General features: G+C 30.6%; 1 protein-coding gene across 2 annotated transcripts in view; it reads right to left on the reverse strand.

Annotated features, from left to right (window-relative positions):
* The window catches only part of LOC148605588 (endonuclease V-like), a 15932-nt gene extending 6053 nt beyond the window's left edge, over positions 1-9879 (reverse strand). Inside the window, exons 1-5 of one of the 2 annotated variants that reach the window (XM_088550322.1) lie at positions 9659-9878; positions 3050-3239; positions 1656-1790; positions 690-729; positions 123-304 (exon numbers count right to left, since the gene is read on the reverse strand). In XM_088550322.1, the coding sequence (XP_088406448.1) occupies positions 123-304; positions 690-729; positions 1656-1790; positions 3050-3239; positions 9659-9729 (618 nt within the window). In that variant the 5' untranslated portion in view covers positions 9730-9878. Of the gene's footprint in view, positions 1-122; positions 305-689; positions 730-1655; positions 1791-3049; positions 3240-9658 lie in introns of both variants that reach the window. The other variant, XM_088550323.1, reaches the window with a different exon arrangement.
* Between the last annotated feature and the right edge of the window lie 4279 nt (positions 9880-14158).

Raw genomic sequence — 14158 nt, forward strand, 5'->3', positions numbered from 1 at the left:
AAGAAAATTTTAAGAGGAGGGTGAATATTTGGACATAATTTTGTTTTTAAGTTTATATAATGCTTTTGTTTTCTTGGGGGAGGGGAGAGAGTAATAAAAAAGATTTTTTAAATTCATTTTACCTTCCCTAAAACTTTTCCTGATGTCCCAACTAATGGGAAAGTTTCACCTCCTTTCGACAGCTCGTTGATTTTGTCCAAGTGATCATAATTTTTCTCAAGACCACCTACTTGGAATAATTTCTTGGCTACACCTATACATGGCACGTCTATTAAAACACCAAGATGGCAGGCTAAACCAAACTCTGAAATTTACATTTTTATTGTAGTCAGGTATGAAGTACTGGTAAACAAGATTTTAGTTAATATCTCTAAAGCATCAATAACACTAAATTTTAAAAAAGCTGCAAGTTATCGAGGCCGATAACCCATTATCTTGTCATTCGGTCAATAATGAAAATATACATGTACCACATAATGTATTATTAATTCCAAGAAAGAAAATTCTCTCATATATTGTACTGATATAATTACTACTCTGGGGTTGATTTTTTTGGGTTACAAAACCATTTTAGGAGAGAGAAGTGAGCAACAAGATTGAAGAAATAATCTTTGTAAAACTGTTACACTTCATTAAGTACTGTCAAATTAAAGGAGTACATGTAGACTCAATCTGATAGATTATCTCACCTTTTGGGTGAAGAATGCCATTTCCATCTACCATTACCACCTGTAAACAGATAGAGTATCAAAATAACAGATTTGTTTAACTTCTCATAAATCATATAAATACTATATTATTATAACCAAAGAATATTGTTTATTTGTCCTGAAAGTTACACCTTATAATCTGCTTTTGAAAGTTTTGCAAGGTCCAAATTTATTCATTGAAATATTTAAATGCAGACGTAGAGGGAAGAAAAAGATTTGTGCTTTAGTTTTAAGTGTGACATCTCATTTCCCTTATCTTCAGTTTTTATGTGTAATCTTTTTTATTCCATTAGCTACATTGTATATGTAGGTCACCTGTGATTTATGTGTTCTCGTTATTTTTGGATTTTGACATATTGGAATCATCTGACACTTCAGTATTTTTTTGCCGATATTTTGCCATTGTGGTTACACTATTTACAGTATATTAAAAACTTCAAGGGCAATATGCATGAAAATGTGCATAATAGAGTTTTCAAAATTACTGAGACAGGATTTGGAGATAAAATCAAAATTGCACTTTAGTCTATATTGAAATAGTCACAAATATTAGATTCACAAACATGGGTACAAATTTCTGAATTTACAGAAGTCTTGTATCATAAAACATTTCTTCATTTGCTAAAAAAATCCTGAACTTTCATAACATATTTAAAATGTGTATAAAAGTAACACGATAGTGGTAAATTGACGATATTCCACCAAAAAACTTTGAAGTTGGTATTTTAGGAGGTTTGGTTTGATTGGGCTCATGCAAACACATTAATCCATAATTTGGCCTCAAACAGTTTTTTTCACTGACACAGAAAAAATGAAAAAAATAATTTATCAGAAAATTCATTTAACTACAGCATATACATCTTTTTATTGAATTATCAACTCCTAACACAAATAATTTTTTATCCTCTCACCAAAAATTATGTAAAAAACTATATTTGGGTTTACCTGAGGAATAAGATTAGGTTTGGTTGCTTTAAGAGTTTTATACATGTCCTCCAGGAAATATGCTTCACGGAAAGCTAGGAACCCTGGGATATATGGTGCTGTGAGTTTAATCATCTGACAATCTTCATAAACCACCTGAAATTAGATAAAACTGACTCTTACATATATGAAAACAATCAGGTAAATTTTTCTACATTTAACAATTGGTATATTAATGTAAATAAAAAAAAAAGATAATTTAGAACAACTTAAAGAAGTAAATGGATTATGATAAGTAAAGCAGTTATTCATAATCCAAATGCAGGGTTTCCACTGGAATGTACCATTTGCCTATAAGATTTCTGAGTATTCAGACAGAAGGACACCATAGTCCCTTGGATTCTACAAACTTGACACAGCACTTTATGCCACTACCAGTTTTTGTAGAAGTCCATATTGCTAGTGCTTTAGTTTTTTGTATGGTGTCTTGTTTCCCTTATCCTCAGCTTTTTATGTAATCATATTTTAGTGCATAGATTGTCTTTGTTTCCTGTTTTCATATTTAGGTCATGTATTTAAATTTTTATGTCTCTGAATCATCCTTCAATTTTTGACACTTCAGTTTAATTTTGCCAATTTTGATTTGATGTCATTATGAGCACTTCAAGATTTAATTGTTTTACATTAGCATCTTCATACATTAAGATTATATTTACATGTACATGTACAAATTAATGGTAATAAAAGACTTGGGGCACTTAAAAGTCCCTGAAATAAACCTGATCATTGAGATTTTTGGGGTTTTCCTGTCAACTGAAACTTCACCACTTCCAGTGAGGATGATTTAATGTTAAAAAATTGTTGCAGTTGAATGCACTCATAAACCAGTTAATTTTTTGTTAAAATCTGGAACTATGAAGAATGAAGCAATTACTTGCCTCAGGTGTGGCAAAATTTAAATCATTGGAATTAATTTTGTAGCAGTCTTTCTAAAAATCAGACAGAAGGTGATTCATGCATATCAAAAACCCATCACATTCAGTTTTATTTCTTGTTCAAAAACAGTTGCTGATCACATAACCAATCTTAGTTTTTCATTTGGTTATTGCGCTTTTGAGACAAAATTTATATATAATGTACATGAATTGGTACTTTGCAAGAGTTGTTGTTCTTGATTTGGTTGATTTTAGTGGGAGATGAAAGTATGATTTCCTAAAAAGAGCAGAACTGAGTGCAGAAATGATTATCGTTATGTGAAAGTATCGCATATGTAGACTTAAAAAGCATCTTTTGGTTTTTCTTCACCATGAATCACTTTACTATTAGAAGTGTCTGAATTTTATGTGGACTGGTACTTAACTTGCCAGAAAGTTTTATGGTTAGCTCATACTACATGTATACTATTGATAACTTACCTCGAGTTTTGGAAAACTCAGAACAATAAATGCAGCACAAGCATTTACACTATCTCCTTTTACAAATGAAATGTCTACACCTCCAATGTAATAAGTTTTGTTTGTTATGTTGTCATGGATTTGTTTCATTAATTCCCTAATTTCAGGAGAATCATCCAAACTCATTTTCTTTTTCAAAACCATTTGTTCCCTGAAGTTAGAAAAAAAATGTGTATTATTAAATGTAGTAATTGGTGTGCATATTTATGAATCACCTATCTGTTCATTGACCTCAAGGGTCAAATATCATAAAAATTATTACATGTACATGTATATGCAATCAAGCATCAGCCACCTTACCTCAATGAAAAGTATACAATATTAGTGAATGTGAGAGTATTTTCACCTACATATATAACAAGAGGCTCTCAAGAGCCGGAATCGCTCACTTGGTTAAATACTTTAAAAAGTTGAATAAAAATGGTCAAGCACCAATCTGTTTTTGTTTTGTTAACAACAGGCAAAAACAGGGAAAACTGTCAAAAAATGACATTTTCAAGGGCCATAACTCCAAGAAGGGTTAACAGCCTTTTCTGAAATTAAAAATAGATATTGCAATACTGAATATTTTATTGATTTATATTAATCATCAATCTGCTTTTCTTTCCTATAAATTGACGAAAACTGATAAAAACATTAAAAAATGGCACTATCAAGGTCCATTACTCAAAAAAAAGGGTCAACAGATTTTTCTGAAATTTGCACCAAAAGTAAATATTGTAAAACTGAACATTTTATCAAATTACATTAATTATCAATCTACTTTCGTTATCTTAACGATAGCAAAAACTGCTAAAAAAAAATTCCAAAATGAAACTTTCCAGGGCCATTACTCCAAGAAGGGTCAACAGATTTCCTGAATTTTGCACCAAATACAGTTATTGAAATTCTGAACATTTTATCAATTTACATTCATAATCAATCTCCTTTCTTTTCTAAATACTAGGAAAATAGATTTCTTGGAGCCAAAGAGACTCAGATGTCTCAGACATCTATCTGTTATGATTTTTGAGATATAAACAAAAATGTATGGTGATACGCTATGTTCTATTTTTAGTAACAGTGGCCATGTTTTTTGGTGAGGGACAATAACAGATATAACTTCGGGAGTAGACATGCCAAGAATGATTGTCATCAGGTTTTATCAAATTCTATTCAGTGGTTTCAGAGGTGAAAATTTTTAAAGAAAAGTTGATGACTGAAGACAACAATGGAAGCCAAGTGATGAGAAAAGTAAAAATGATTAGACCATTTTTTTCTCAGTACTCCTATTACTAAGGACTTTAAATGATTATACTGCTTTAACCTCTTTCCAATGTATAACAAGTTCGGATGTATTATTAAAATCCCCTTTTTTACTAAACTGATTGCACATGCTTGGGTCAGAGGTCAGAGGTTGCAGACACTGTAAGATGACTGTTTCCACATAACAGTAATCCAAGTTAATTTGATGGCATTCCTTGTAATTTTTAAGTTTCAAGCTCAACATAGCTTATTTCCAACTATTCCAAAACCTCTATAAGCCATATTAGTTAATTCCTTTTATAAAAATCTATAGAAATGCAGAAAATACATATCGAGGTTGATTTATCGTATGCCATTTGTAAAGCTTCTCAAACATCAATCATGTGACCATAAAACATTATTATGACACAGAAAAAACTATGGAAAGCCTTATTAACAAAAAATGAACATTTTATGAGGATTTCACAAATTATAGTATTACAGCGCACATAACCTCCCTCTTCCAATGCGGTGTGAATATACCAGTGGTGATTAAAAGGCATTTGCATGCTATTGTCATAATCTGTAAATCAGCAGTCACATCAGCACAAAGAACAATTTACAAAAAACAATCATTACTCATTGTTTTAGAAGAAACTGAGTAATTTTCAACCAAGGACTGATATCTAAAAAAAAATCTGGTAAGACACCTTTTAAGATGTATTTCCTCATACCCCTGATTCAGGAGTCTGTTGTCAAATTCAATATTACGTCCAAAAAGATGCAGAACAAGCTGTTTCTGTAGTCTCCTTTACCTCAAGCTCTGGTGGATATACTGACGGTAACCATTTACTAAAAGAAGGGTTGTTGATTGACAATACATCATCGATATATCTGTATGTAAAGTTAAAGGATTTAGCAACTTTTAAATTTTTATTCTTTATGAGATTCTGAAGAAATTCAGTCTCGTACGAATATAAAAAACAAATTGGCTAGAAAAGGAGCACAGTGAATGCCCATTGGAATACAGACTTGTTGAAAAATAGCTCCTCCAAATGTGACCAATATGATATCAATGAGGAAATCAAGCATATCACAAACCTGCTTTCTGTGTAGCACACTTTGTCCTTCTGCGATCTTTTAGAAAAATATGTGGATTTGTAACCAAGAACATAATTTTTACGCCTCAAATATTCATCAAATAGCAAAAATATGGGTTGAAAGGAAAGTACACTGATCGAATTCAAACGTATCTTAACACAAACTTATTTTTGTAAATGGTTCATATTAACCTCTTTAATTTATTTTTAAATTCACCATTCTGATTATGAAGGACATTTAATAAATACACAAGAAAATCTGTGATGCATCGTACCATGTAGTGTGCCAGTTTGCAAAATGTTCAGGTTCAATGATGGTTTACATGGAACACCTAGATGAATTAAACACAAATAATCCAACATACTGCACAAATGAACTACAAACTACAGTCTACTAACTGGCCTTTCCTGGTTTCTAAATTTTTAAGTTGAAATTCAGTTTAAAGGTCTCCAGGTCGAAACTGTCAAATCATTCAAACTTAAGCCACAGTCATTGAAATAAAGCATGCCCTTAGATGCATGTCTCTACTAACTAAATTTATCAGTTGATAAGCTATATAGCTCAAGTCCTGTGCAAGTTATACGATTTTTGTTAATACAATCCAAATTAATCATCATATTTAGTTCACAGTAAAAGTTGTTTATTGGGTTTGTTCATTGGCATAAATAGCATGAAATTAAATATGATATATTAGAAATACCTTAAAAGTGGACCTAACTATCTGCATTTGAACCTTAATGGGATATGTCTGTGGGACTATTTTTCTTCAGTACTGTAAAATAATTTCAGATGCTAACAGGTTTTTAAGACCTTAAGGTTCTGGTGACTGCTGTAATAATACTTCGATCTAAATTGATAAAAATCATAACTTCTCATCTGGTTTTTCTAGTTTTGTGCAAAACAAAAATCCAAAATATTACCCGTTTTTAAATTATAAATTGTAAAATAGCAAAAGCAAAACAAACAAAACTTCAGGTCTGGTAAAACAATACCCTTAAAAATTAAAACAAAAGGTATAGTATGGCCATGAAAAACACACAACATACATTACATCCTGATACAATAACCATTTCTGAAAATATGGGACGAATTGACCTGGGACAAAATTGAACTGGGTCAAATTGACCAAAATAGGGACAAATTGGTCAGAGAGAAATTGGAATGGGGGCAAATTGACCTGTATTCTCAAATGCTTTGAAATCTGCCTTCATGCACTATTTTGTTAATAATATTTCAATTGTTTGACAAATAATTCTAACATTGAAAATTTAAGATTTTGTTTTTAAATGTTTGCCAGTTTTTTTTAGTTGAGTTTGTGAAAGTTGTTTAAATGAATAAATGATTAAAATTTCAGAGTTAGAATTGATTCAAATGAAATATAAGTTGCTCAAAATATGGTATCTAAAATATTTTAAAAAATATTTGAATATTTATCATTTAAAACTTAGCAAGTTTTGAAAATTAATTGATAGAGATCATTCTACAGTATATCAATTTTAAGTGATTAAAAAAATTCTAAAATGATTTCAATATTCTAAATTAATTTCAATCAAATAATTATTTGAATAATGAACTGAAATAAGATAAAACATCATTTTAATAATTTGCCTTAAAAAGCAGAATGTTTGAATTCCAAAATATAAATATGTCACGTTTAAAAAATATATTCTTTATAGTCATTTTTGTCCAATACTATATTTTCATCAATAAATCAAATACTAGCATATTTCTATTTATTAAGTGGAAATGTACATTTATTGTAATCCATATGGCTCCCCATACTTGTTAAATCTCTGCAACAAAAGTAGGGTATGACAACAACAATGGCGGATAGTTGACATCTGATTTTCATTCACTGGTTTAATAATTAAATAAAGACAAAAATATGACATAATATACAGAAGTGGAAAGTAAAATATTCAAATCTTATTTATGCGCTTGCTCCCAAAGGAAGCATTAATAGTTGTATCATCAACTAAGTTCAGTATACTTATGACCATAAAAACCATCAATATCTGATTAATGCATATAAAATCGGGAGCTTAAAAATAGAATCATGGCAGCTTTTCTTTCATATTCTTGGTAAATGCAATTGAGAACCACACCAATCTAGGAAATAGCATCATGGCAGCTTAACTCTCATATTCTTGGTAAATGCAATTGAGAACCACACTAATTTAGGAAACATTAGTAAGCTTTGATTGAATACAATACAAATCGATTCTTATCTTTTTCAAAGATACATGTAGCAGGGTTTTAGCTAGGATTTGGAGGGCTTTAGTCACTTTAGCGTAAAGCACGAACGACATATTATAGGCAGTAGAAGTTTCTAAATAGTCATTAGTATCATAAACTAAAGACATAAACACGCTTAATATATTTACCTTAAGTTTACAGATACAGACATAACAATAAATACAATAAATGTTACCACAAAATAACTGTTATTTTCTATAAGAAAATATGGGTGCTACGTAATAAAATAAATTAGTTACTATTAGAAAAATAGATTTTTACTTCATGACAAAGCTTTGATGCATTCAGTCTAAAAATAGCTACTACTTGACAAAAGCTACTACTATGGTATGATCTGACACTAAACTAATAAGAGAAAATCCTTCTGTCCTTCCCCAAACACCACATCTCAAAAGCCCTCTTAATTCTAAAACTCCTCAAATCAGAAGGATGGAGGCAGATCTTTAGAAGAGAATTGATTGATGAAACCTTGAGCCTGTTCCTAAGATAGGTCTTGATCAGATTGCACCTACTAAATCCCCTCTCACAGTCACCAGAAGATAAAGCAGAAACTAGACAGATAGAAAGGAGCTTGGCCACATTGGCATAGTCAACTGTAGAATTTTGAACTCTGTAAGCGGTGATGTCTTACTGCTGGGTGGTAATTTTTTAATAACCTTTGACCCCAGATCATGAGTCGAATGGAAGAAGTTCATAATCATTGTGATTTTGTTCCAAGAAGAAAAGAATTGTAAAATATATATTTATCATTGATTAATACTTCCTAACTCTCCGGTATTGCATTAAAATGAATTGAAACCCATTAGATGACCAGTCACACATCAGAGACATTGTATATGTCTGCATTTAAATTTCTAAAAATAGAAAGCTATATATGTGCGAGGTTCGTGAAGGGTTTGTTTTTATAGGGGAGTAAATAATGGTTGGCATCCATTAAAGATCAAAATCATTTTATACAACTAATCCTTAAAATAAGGATATATTTTAGTTATATTTTAAACGTACTTAAAATCAGTAAACTCAAAGCTTTTTTCGGCAGTCGAACACGACTGGCTGAAGACAATGCAGAACCCTAGGATCATCTTTTGTGTTCCTAATGATCAAAAGATTGATAAATTTTAGTTATTTTAAATTATTATTAACGATGCACATATCAGGGATGCAAGATTAACAACAATAGAATTATTTCACACCTGGTTGACCAGGTAATTACCAATTGTGGGGTCATAAACTTGTCAGAGTGCAAGACCAGTGAAATTATGTAACTTATGATTGACAGTTTTTAACAACATTTATATTTAAGGTGACGAAAATGTATCTGAATTTGACTGAAATACTTTTTGAATGGATTTTTTTATACACTTTTGAAAGTTTAAGTGACGAAAACGATCTAAAACATTTTTGTCATTTACGAAACCCTTTGGTAAATGGCAAAAATGACAAGTGCTAGCTAAACCACTGAAGATAGGGATGCTCAAAACATGGCACCCAAATTTTTACGAAAATGATGTAATCCAGCTTATCAATACTGGACAATTCGACCCAAAGACATTTCAGACCATGGCAACAGAGAATGCATAATGACAATAAAAGCCGTTTATCATAACAAACTTTACCATATTGAAAGAAAATTATCACAGTGCTGACAAGAATAAGATTATGAAAGGACTTAGGTGTTCGAATTTCATGTTTCTTCGGGAGAATTCAAGGTTTCACCTTCCTCATAGTAATATCATAAAAAACATTAGCAACATCTTGCCAGATTGGTAACTTGATCAGATGAATAACATTTTTTAACCGAGTGTAATATTATTATTATTAAAATTATATCATAGTCCCTGCTGTAAATGATACTAAACGGTCATACGATGTAAATCTGCCCCCAATTACACAAAGAAAGAGTATAGAGCCCGAACTCTAGCAATTCAAAGTATTTTTCTTCCGGTCATAAAGTTCGGCCACTTTTAACTTAATAATAAAAAGGCTTACTTTTCCCACTTATCTCTGACTTCTTGTGAAACTTGATTCTCGTCATCTCCCTGTCTGCATCCCTCTGACATCGCGACAGCTGTTAGTCAGTGAAGTCTCTTAATCATATGACGATATTTAGCTAAGTTAACAAAAATTCATAAAATAATGTTTTTTTCCCATCTTCTCGCAGCTGACGAAACTTTCAGAAAATTTTGTAAGCGGAAGTTTACATACTCACTCTATAACTTCGAGTCGTTATCGGATTTTTTCCGCGATGATCTCCCTCCAGTGAAAAAAAACAAAAACAAAAACAAAAAACAAAAAACAAAAAAAAAAAAACCAAACAAACAAACAAACAAACAAACAAACAAACAAAATAATACAAAAAAAAAACAAAGCAAAACAAAACAAAACAAAACAAACAAACATGCAAAAACCATGAAAATTTAAATGTAGATAATAGTCTAAAAAAATCTATCAACATATACCATGCTGGCGATCCATGGAGATATCTCTTAAAGTGTGTGTGAAAAAAGAGGGGGAGGGTTAATTTCCACCAATATCATGGCAAATATCCACAACCCACTACCCCCCAACCAAAAAAAAAAAAAAACAAAAAAAACTAAAAAAACCTTGAAAATCTAAAAATGCATCCCTCAAAAACATAACCCCAAAATGCATCAAATAATATAACCCACTATAACCTCTTAAACGGTGGTTCAAGAATATAGATGAAATACAAAAATACAGGCATAATTTCAAGAGATCATATACCACCGTTATGGATAGGAAAGGCAATCAAACTGTGCTCCGCTTATTATAGTATTTTTTTATCATATGACTTGTGATCTTTTGATAGAAAACCGGGACTCTTAAATATAAAGACAAATATAACAGGCCTACTTGACCAAATGTAGTACTTAACTAAAAGAACTATGTAGCAAATTGTCTCAACCCCTGAAGATTCGCATTTGAGTACTTTTTTCATGGGTAGGGATGACAATTTTTCACCTAACTGGACTTGGAAAAGTTCAAATATTTATTATTTGAGCTCATTAGAAAGCTAAGACACTATATAATTGTATTTGAATATGCAATAACTTGTTTGAAGTAGTGTATTTCAAAAAAAAAAAAAAATGCCAATTACAGGTCAAATCGAAGAAAATATGAAATTCCGAAAATTTCCTTTTTTATGAAAAACTTATCATTGTCACATTGAAACTGAAAATATTCGCCTGAAATGAGAAGATGTGTTGGTTACATCGATAATAAAAACGATACTACCCAATATGTCTATTGTACACCGTTTATATGCCATTAAAATACACATACACACAAATACACATCTTAGTTCATGTTGAGGTATTTTTTCATGAGTAGTGTGGCAATTTTTCTCCTAACCAGACTTTAAAAAAGTCAAATATTTATTACTTGTGATCATTTTGGAAGCTAAGATACTATATTAATGTACTGTATCACGCAAAAGCTTGTTTAAACTAAGGTATTCTGAAAAAAAACGGGTGATATAGAAGAAATTCTGAAATTATGAAAAGTCCCATTGTTTTCGATCTTATAGTAAATGGAAAAGGAAAATCTAAGCGCCTGAATTGATTAGATATATTGGGTATATCATTATCTTAATTATGAATGCCTAAAATGTGAGATCTACAGTGTCATTATGCTGTGAATAAGAATTATGTTAGATACTGAAACCAGTTTTCTAGGGGTAGGGGTAATTTTTTCAACATTTTTTGAAAATTCATTCTTGAAAATTGGTTTTACGTGGTTTATTTACGTAGAAAATTAAATTAAATTATCTATCGAATGATATCAAATTTGAGACGTTTTAGTTGAGCAATTACTTGTAGGGTCAAATTTTTGTGACTTTTTACAGGAAAATCGAAAACATATTTTTTTTGCATTTGTTGATAAATTATGATTACGAAAATCGCCAAAACTCATCAAAAGAACTCCAGAAGTATAAATTGTGATAAAACTAAACAGGGAATTCCGATATAAGCCATTTTTTTTACTGAAGCATAAATACTCTAGGGGTTTTGACATAGAAACATATGTCAATTTAAGCGATTTTTCGGTGGGATAGTGGTACATTTTTACACTTTTACCGCAATTCTCTTGGCACCGTTGTAAAGCTGATGCATTAGGCTACATGATACATAAACATGTCAGTTTACTTCGTTGTGTAGAAAGAAGTAAAATATGGAATTTTGCCTCAACGAGATGTAAAAAGTAGAAAAAAAAATATTTCAGTTTATTTTTTGGCGACAAAAAGATTCGTAAATGGGAGGTAAAAGGTACCTGAAAATCATATTTTGGTTGATGAGTTGGGGGAGGGGGTGCATGGGGATTATCTCAGCCCATGTACTACATCTGGTCTTCTATCTTTAGAAATAAGACGATTAGGTGTTATTATGTATAGCTATACATACTCTTAATAAAGATTGTCCTGTATACCCCCATGATATTTTAACTTTAAAAATGTAAATTTCTTCAGAAAGTTACATTCTGTAGAATTACCCTGGTAAGATCAACTCATTTTGGACTACACTCATTGATATGCAGGGAATTATCAATTACACTCTGGAATGAGATACCGGACGTGAAACCCGCGGAGTCCAACATCAACCTGTTCAAAAGTATGATTAACGATTGGTACGGTAGCTAATGCTGGCGTGGGCCCTGTAGATCTTAATCCTGCTTTTGCATCAAATATCTTGCATTCAATATTTTTACTCTTTATTAGATGATCTGGCCAAACTTTCCTTCAAAAAATCTTCTCATCTGAAACCACTCAGTAGATTTTTACCAAACTTAGCCTCCAGCATCCTTATTTAGGGTATCAATTTTAAAAATTGTGCCGATTATGTAGACATAAAACATGGCAGCCGTTGCTAATTTTAGACCACAGAATTCAAATAACAAATTTCCACATATATCTCAAAAACTAAACGAGATATTTGAAAATACATGTGTCCTTGCTTCTTCAGCTTGAAGAGCTATGGCAAGCCAAAGTGGACAAAATAAGTATTTTCTAATATTAAAAAAATGATTTTTTAGTATTACAAATTCATTTTCTAATATTACAAATTAGATTTCCAATATCACAAAACTCTTTTTTATTATTAAAAAAAATCAGGAATTTGTAATATTAGAAAATGAATTTTTAATATTACGAAATCTTTTCTAATATTAAAAAATGATTTTGTAATATTAAAAAGTATGTTTTCTAATATTACAAAATAAGTGTTTTCTGATATTAAAAAATGATTTTTTAATATTACAAATTTATTTTCTAATATTACAAATAAGATTTCCAATATCACACAACTTGATTTTCTAATATTAGAAAATGGATTTGTCGTATTAAATTACGATTTTTTAATATAAGAAAATCATTTTGTAATGTTAAAAAATGTGACTGATTTTGCAATATCGCAAATTACAAATTCATTTTTCTAATATTACATATTCAATTTGTAATATTACAAAATGTCTGGTGTGTTATAATATTACTAAATCAAGAATTTGTAATATTAGAAAATGATTTTTTAATATTAGAAAATGAATTTTTAATATTACAAAATGAATTTCTAATATTAAAAAATCTTCTAATATTGAAAAAATGATTTTGTAATATTACAAATTCATTTTCTAATATTACAAAATATTGATTTTTGTCCACTTTGGCTTGCCATAAAGAGCTCTACAGCAGCTTCTATTAGGTCGAAGTTGTCGGACGACTGCTTTTAAGAGTTATTGCCCTTGAAATTCGAGAAATGACAGCTTTTGCAGTTTTCAGCCATTATCTTGAAAACTAATAGATAAAAAAAACTTTCAATTGATGAAATGATCCTTATGACAAGGCTTACATATGTCTATACTAGTTTGAAGTAGTCGGACGACTCTTTGTTAGAGTTATTGCCCTTGAAAGGTGAAAAAGATGTTTCAGATTATGTATAGAAAAAACTTTTTGGTGATGAAACGATTCTTATGATAAGTCCTACAAAACTCTCCATCGAGTCATAATTTTCAGACGACTCGGGCGAAAAATGACAGTTTGTGCAGTTTTTTTGTCAATATCTTGAAAACTATAACACATAAAAAAATTCAGCTGACGAAATAATCTTTATGATATGTCGCAGAAAAGTCTGCAGTCGGTAAAAATTGTCAGACAACTCCTTGTAAGAGTTATTGCCCATGAAATGCGAAAAAATTACGTTCTTTGCAGTTTTCAGCCAATATCTTGAAAACTGTATTAGATATTCAATTGATGAAATGATCTTGATAAATCCCACAAAAGTCTCTATCAAGTCAAATTGTCCGACGACTCCTTGTTAAAATCATTGCCCTTGAAAGGCGGAAAAATGACGTTATTTTTTGCAATTTTCAGCCAATATCTTTAAAATAATTAAGATGGACAAAAATCTTTCGATTGATGACTTAATTGATCCTTATGATAAGGTCTGTTGAGTCGAAGTTGTCAAACGTCTCCTTGTT

This window comes from Perna viridis, chromosome 10 (assembly GCF_037379345.1).
Source record: "Perna viridis isolate PV_CMFRI_1.1 ecotype Kerala chromosome 10, ASM3737934v1, whole genome shotgun sequence".
Classification (NCBI taxonomy): Eukaryota; Metazoa; Mollusca; class Bivalvia; order Mytilida; family Mytilidae; genus Perna; species Perna viridis.